The 7,852-nt window shown below is 39.2% G+C and overlaps 1 protein-coding gene across 1 annotated transcript in view; it reads left to right on the plus strand.

Moving 5' to 3' along the window:
- Positions 1-7,852, plus strand: part of nkain2 (sodium/potassium transporting ATPase interacting 2) — a 102,992-nt gene that overhangs the window by 89,808 nt on the left and 5,332 nt on the right. The window contains exon 6 of the mRNA XM_026193855.2: positions 4,733-4,814. Coding sequence (XP_026049640.1) covers positions 4,733-4,814 — 82 coding nt within the window. The remainder of the gene's footprint in view (positions 1-4,732; positions 4,815-7,852) is intronic.

Raw genomic sequence — 7,852 nt, forward strand, 5'->3', positions numbered from 1 at the left:
TAACTGTCTAGAGGCATTAGCAAGAAGGCTGACAAGTGGCAGGACTTTTTTGGACAATTATTTCATGTTAACAAGACAAAGTCCCTAAATAGATAAACATGAGACATAAAAACTGCATGGATAGAATCAAAAGAGATTCCTATTAAAAGTTCTTAAAAAGTTTGGTGTCTTTGCCCCAAAATACGTTTTTTTCTGAGCTTCTGTTCCCCTGCTGATTACACATGTACTACCTGAACATCATTATAATTTCATTTACAGTTGAGTCTCTCACCACATCAGTACTAAGGAATGGAGAGCATTCTAAATAATGTCACAGTAACCTGAGAAAGATATATCTCTATAACTTTATATAGTAAGGAATAATATCTTCTACCAAACTGTTGAAACGGTCATGAACCATTATAAATGAGTCTGAACAGCATGGTGATTGTATCGTTGAATTTTTTAAATATTATTTAGCTGTTGATTGGCCTTTTGGTAGCAAAGATGGGAATTCTTTGGGTAACAGAATAGTCCTTTATATATTTCTAGACAGGATTCGTTGAGTGCCATATTTCCTCTCCTTTAATGGCTCTGTTGACATTAACAGCATAATGAAAAAAACTCATCAATCAACACATGATGAGTGTAGTGGGGCCCTTTTCATTACTTATTTATTCATGAACATTTCACAGTAGATAGAAAAGCTATAATTTGAAACCATGTTGTGAGGGACTTTAACAAATCTGGGCAAATTTCACCTCCACATATTAACAGCTGACCCATACATTCATCCATTTTCTAAATCAATTATGATATTAAAAGTGATGGGAGCTGGAGCCTATTATAGTGTACACTGAGAAGGAGGCACAAGGTAGAGTCTGGCCAGGTTGCTAGTCTATGAAATTGTTAATGCATGTTGACAAATGCATTCGCACTCACGTTCACACCAACAGGCAATTTAGAGCTTTCAGTCTATCGAAATTGCATGTCTTTGGACTGTGGGAGCAAACAAGGGCACAGAGGAAATTCCTGCAGACATGAGGAAAACCTTCAAACTGCACACAGATGAGAGATAATAAACTGCATGGAAGATTTTAATACTTCTCAAGGGGAAAATGCTATCAGAAAGAATCAGGATTCAAATTAAAGTCTCAGCCCTCTGTTAAAGTAGGGATAGGCAACATGTTTTGAAAACCATAAAAACCTTTCAGGATATTGTAATTCAAGCTCTGTGTCTTTTTTTTAGTCAATCACAAGTCCTTGGAGGTACATTGTGGTGAAACAATAATTATCTGACTTTGAACTGGAAAAGCTAGGCTTGAACTCCAGATAAAGCATTGATAAATCCATCAGATTTAATATATAAAAAACAATGATAGTGATGCTAAGCAGTGAGTCCCAAATTTTGGCTGTGGAAAGTGGTACACAATGATCCATCCTGGGTGAATAAACAATAAGGGAGCTTGGTGGAAATCAGCCTTGGGTGAAGAAGTGAAAACTCAGGACCAATAATAATTTGAGTTGCTGAGAAAGCTCATTACCTTGATAATTATTCTGTGCTTGCCTGAGCATATGTGTAGGTGTGTGTGTGCGCATGTGTATTAATCAAGATAGTAAGTGTTATCTGTCTCAGAGCTACTCAAATGTGCCAGACAGATTTTTATCAAACGCATTCGTACACACAAACGACACGCAGTTATGAATGAACACTTTAACATAGCAACAGCAACTTTTTATTTAACAGTCATCATAGAAATGTTTGACCAGTAATAAATGTAAAGAAATATAAAGTTTTGCAACATTTTTTGAGAGAGTTGCTTATGTGCTTACACTCTTACTGGACAGTCTTGAGCCTTATGAATAACAAATCTGAATTTTTAAATTGGGTAGCTACAGCTTGACAGGCAGCACGCTGACAAGCTCAGAGGCTCCATTTTCTCTAGTGTTCAAAGGGTCGAGCATGGCAGAAACTCTGCTGAGGCTATTTGACTGCAGCATGAATCAGCAGGAAACCCTTACGGTTTACACCAGGCCATTCCTCCACAAAAGGATCCACACAAAGAAGGAAAGCTCCATGCACCAACAGAGGCTCTGTCTTGTCTTTCTGAACAGTCACAATCAGCTGAATGACCACCAGAAACTGTTCCATCTGCTTTTCTGTTGTGTGTTAGGCTGATATTCAAATTTCTCATGCAAGCAATGTGAAAAAATAAAGGACAACTTGTTTTACAACTAATTAAGACTAAAGATTAAGATTTTAAGTGAAATAAACAATCAAGAAAAGTATGTCATGCCAAATTCCTAAAATACTAAATAGCTTTTAATAATAATCAGTGTTAGATTTTCATATTCTTTACTGATAATGTAGAGTATGGTTGTCTTTAAAGTAAAATTTTAAATGTCTCAGTGTTGCAAGATCTATATTAATTGATTATTTTTAATTTAACGTGAAGATTTAGTTATGTGCACAGGCATATTTCAACTTTTTTTTTTTAAATAAAAGCAATTACAGTCTGGTTGTTAAGTCCAGCATCATTATCCATTTCCGTATTGAAATGTTCCTCAACTTCCAAAAGCAAACAGAGTTGCCATTGACCATTAAAGCAGCAGTCTAAATTCTTTCAAGTCCAATAATGATCAGTGTCTTTTGCAGCTGATATTGCAATAAATCTCGAGGCATGAAAATCAGGATTCATAGAGCCAAGACGATTGCACTAAGTTAGCTAGCTAGTTAACATCTTTATGCCTCTTGTCTTTCTTCCCACATCCAGCCGGTCACAAGCAAAATAAAGATGTAAAACTAAGTTTTGAAGGGTTACTGAAGTTAGTTAAGCTGATCGAAAATTATTCACTAGCTTCAGAGCTAGCGAATATTAAAACCATCCAACACTTTGTTTCCACCACTGTGTTACATCCCCACGAAGAGGTCTTGGGTTGTGAGTGTGGGGACCCGTAACAAATGGGTCCAGAATGGAATGAAAAGGAAACCAGACAGAGGTGTTCAGTATATAATATAGTTTTATTACAAATAATTTGAACTGACAGAGACGGCAAAGCCGTTTTACCAATAACACTAGAAAAAGAAAAAGCTCGCAAGAACAAAGGACACAACAACCAAACAGGCACTTCCGGGGGCCCACAAGCCCACCCTATCACTAGCAGCAGCAAGTTCCACTACTGCTGCTTCTGCTGCTGTTGAGGCCCACAAGTCCACACTACTCACATGAAGCAGCTACTCTCCCCACTGCTCCCACAACTCCACGCCACAGGCAGGACAATCACACAGTAGGACCTCTTTCGACATCTAGAACACAATGAAGAAACACCAGAAAAATCACCACCATCACACAGTTCTTCCCCAGCCTATATAATCTCAGAGAGGTGATTGCTGACTGGGCCCAGGTGGTAAACTAGGCCAATGAACACCAGCTGTGTCCTGGGGAGAGAGAAGAGTGAGAAAGACAAAGGGGTGGAGCAAAGGAGGAGGAGGCTGAGAGAGAACGCCACACCCACACAAGGGGAGGTCCTGGTAGGGCCTTAACCCACTGAAAAAAAGTCACAATTTCAAGTTACCGATAGATTTTCTTGAAATTTTGAGTTACAGGCTTCCATGCAATACAGGTGCGACTTAATACAGAAATTATATTTATTATTTCAGTACTAAACAAGTGCTTAGCTGTTGAGGCTAAAGCTAGCTGCGAGTTAGCATAGCAAAATCTTTGAAACAGGAGAAATTTTTCTCAAACAAAAACATCTACATCTACAATTTTAGTAACACATTATCTCTTTTTTATTTGATTTTAAAAATATAATATTTTAGTGATTAAAGGATGGCTAACTGTACATAATCAAATAATCTAAGTTGCTAAAAAAAACTGCCTTTTTTTTCTTTTCTTTTTTTTACATTTTTTTTAATATAGATTAACTAAACAAGAGTTAACATGTTGATTATCTATCTGATAATTGTAGAGCTAAGCTTATTGGGTTGCATAAAGATTTACATCAATCTTCTCATCTAATGCACGATGCAATACATACATGCAATGTATGTATGTTATTATCTTAGTAATAGACATATAAAAGCTATCTGCCATAATGAGGGCTTGTTTTGGGAATAAAGATGCCTGACTGTATGTGGTACTTGCTGTAAAATGTTATTCAGACTTGTTTTCTGCAGGTTTAAGGTAAATTCACAGCTACGTTTGCTCTATGCAGTGACAGCCAAAACTCTGCATTGTACTTGAAGTTATGAAATCTCACAGAATAAATAGGAATGTATGCTGCTGATCAAGGCAGGGAAGTATCATTTTATGAGCTCTGCAACATCAAAGTAAAAGAAATATCATGGCTCCCTCGCTTCAAAAGTCCAGGCTTTTTGCCTCTGTGTGAGGAAAGCAACCACCTGCTGGCAGCTCCTCAGCTCAGGAATCTGTGGAGCTATCCTAGATAATTTAGGAGTTAAGCGTATTCTCAAGGCATAAATATATATCGCTGCATAAGTCTTAGTCTTGCACCTAAAAATAGATAGGAAATTTGCATTGCAGAATTTTTACTTGAAGCCGTTTCATGCTTACAATCCTGATTAGCAGGAATAGAAGCAACAGAGATGGTGGTTCTGGTTCAAAATGTACTGCTGAGACCTCTGTAGGTGGAGTAGGTTTAAAGGCATGAATCATCTGTTGTGGGATGTTCCCACTTGATAACCACGGTGACATACGCTTTCTCTAATTGCTTTTGTTTTTTTGTGCAGTTGATTTTATAGGAGGGTTTGACTCGTATGGCTACCAGGGGCCTCAGAAGACCTCCCACCTTCAACTACAACCCATGTACATGTAAGTATGGGGACACTCTGTCTCTTCTGCAGATGCCTGGCTAAAATGCTTTGAGGTTAATTTTATCATATGTTGTACCAACAACATCAGTGCCATGGTCATTCCTCACTTTTTTAAACCCCGAAAAGCTCTCACCCTCTAAAATTCAACTCCAACAATCTGTTTAGGGGTTCATTTTCATCTGGGTTTGATATCATGCATTCTACAGAGGTGGATATAGGCACGTTCTTGCTCTATCAGCATAAGGGCTTATCATTTACCAGCTCAGGTCTCATCAGTTATCACCACTGTGGTGCTTTTATCACTCCCCTCACAAATAAAGGTGAGCCATGTAGTGAAAACCACTACACTGTTTTTGATAATTAGCTCTTAACCATCTTTTCCACTCTGACTGGAACGAGCACCTACCAGAGTATTATTTTTGTCTCATGGAGTGGCCTTTGTTGTTGTTGCAAGGTTTTTCTTTTGCGTATTTGCAGGATAGATCCTAGTTTATATGGTAATTTCCCTAGACTCAAACTGTGGATTGCAGTTTCATCAAAATCCTCGGCTGCTCTTAGGCAGCGAAGCCAATAGGAGATCACAAGACGAGTCCAGGCTCAGACAACCGTGCATCAATCTCACTGTCTCGGTTTGTTGTGGGGAAGGCGCCGAGCGAACGCAGGAAAGAGGTCCACCAGTGTAACAAACAGCGAGGAAAAGTAATGGTGATTCCACTGATGTGCAGCGGGCAGGTTATCAATAACAGTTTTTATTAGAAAAGAGCCAGAGCAAATTAGAGAGAGAGAGAGAGAGAGAGAGAGAGAGAGAGAGAGAGAGAGAGATGGGTGAGAGGCTAGTAGATGAAGAGAAAGAAAAAGAGAGAGGAGTGGCTAAAAAGAGAAACAGAGAGTGATGGATGAAACATAGGACTAAACAAAGAAGAAAGGCAATAAAGGACCATTCTGTAGTTTTATATCTCCCCTGTGGAAGCCATAACACGGGTCATAAATCATCAAAAAACCCTCCACACACACACACACACACACACACACACACACCTCCCCACCCAAGATAATTGCTGGAAACACAAACACACATAAACATACACACGAGAGCTGAAGCATGAGTACACACAAACTCATACGCAGAAACATCCAGACAGTAGTTGTGCTTGTACACATATGGACACACAAACGTACTTTACAGTATATGCACACATACTGACACAAACGTCATCAATATGCTATCATTGTTCTCCAGCTGTTGTCCCTTCAGTTTGGTGTTTATTGGCTCTGGCCAAAGGGACCAATAAAAAAGCATCAGCTGTACCATCCCAAAGGAAAAACACACAAACACACACCTACACACACACACACGCACAACAGTCACCCCTCCAGCCTTCTGTAGAAATGTCTTTCTTTTTACAAAGAAAAAAATGACTTTTGTGGTTTTATGATAGAAAAAAATATACAGAGCTGAAACTCTTGGAGTGAATTTATTACACATTTTATTTAGTCCTCATCTTTTTGTCTCACGCTAATTAGGGGTGGAAATTGATAAGAATTTAGCAATTCTGATTCCATTATCAATAACACTTATCTATTTGATTCCTTATCCATTCTCTTATTGATTTTCAGTGGGTTCTCATTGGCTAAGCAGCATATCAAAGACATTACATTCATGCAAATTGATTGCAGTGCTATGTGGTCAAATGTTTGTGCATGCTGGAGGTATTGCAGTACGATACTTAATAACTCCTAGAAGAAAATAATTTGTTACATTGCTTTTTACTCTGTAAAATGACCTGAAACACATTGTCTCAAAGTCTCTTTAGGCTACAGCCCCATACATCAACACAAACCCCTGTCCTAATGAGAACACACATACGATCTTTCTCTTAGTATTTGGTTATGAACACAAAACTGACAGCGCTAAGCAAAGATGAAAACCAGCACAAAGACATTTTGAGAAGTCTGACTGCTCATCAGGTTGCTACGTGTTGAAGTTCAGGGTCTGACAGCTGAGCTGGGGTTAGTATTCACTTATCAGCTTTAACATCATTCTGGGTTCTTGGCTAGCTTAATGTTAGCATGTTCTCTGCACAGGTGCTTGCAAAGAGGCAAAGTTGTGTTAGCAGTGTAATGCATCTTCTTTCTGTTCTCGATGCAGTTTGCACTTCATTTGCTCCGGCTCTTTTTATCATGCTCTCATACGTTTCTGTAATAGAAATAAAAGTAGTGTCCATATCCACGCTGCAGACTTTGACGCTAATTTGCTCCTCTGACACGCAAACTGAAATCAGCCGACTGTAGAACGAGTACAAGTGGAACCAATAAGTGGAATCGAGGCAAGCAGACTAACAATTGGGAACCAGTTGTTTACAAGAACCAGTTCTTGGTTCCCATTCCTAACGCAGCTGACCTCTATTGCATTGTGGCATAGTTTTGAATGATAGGCTGTATCGCCAAGAATCATCTGATTTCAAAGTGCTTTATTTTGACAGCATTCACTTGTAATATTTAAAACACGTTCTGTTAGAAAGAGGGGATTCAATTTTTACGTGGTTGCTGGTAGGTAGCATAAGACCAGCAGTGACTGCTGTGAGTACAGTGCGCTGTATTGCCAAAAGTATTTGGGTTGAGGTCAGGACTCTGTGCAGGCCAGTCAAGTTCTTCCACTCCAAACTGGCTCATCCATGTCTTTATGGACCTTGCTTTGCACTTGTGAGCAACTATGTTGGAACAGGAAGGGGTTGTCCCCAAACTGCTCCCACAAAGTTGGGAGAATGAAATTGTCCAAGAGTCTTGGGATGCTGAAGCATTAAGAGTTTCTTTCACTGGAACTAAGGGGCCGAACCTGACTCATGAACAACAAACACCATTATCACCGCTCCATTCAATTTTACACTTGCCACAATGCAGTCAGACAAGCACTGTTGTCCTGGCAACTGCCAAACCCAGACTCATCATGGGATTGCCAGACAGAGAAGTGTGAGTCGAGACTCCAGAGAACACATCTCTAATGCTCTAGAGTCCAGTGGTGGCATACTTTAAACC

The sequence above is a fragment of the Astatotilapia calliptera genome, chromosome 15, assembly GCF_964374335.1.
Source record: "Astatotilapia calliptera chromosome 15, fAstCal68.1, whole genome shotgun sequence".
In the NCBI taxonomy this organism is placed as follows: domain Eukaryota; kingdom Metazoa; phylum Chordata; class Actinopteri; order Cichliformes; family Cichlidae; genus Astatotilapia; species Astatotilapia calliptera.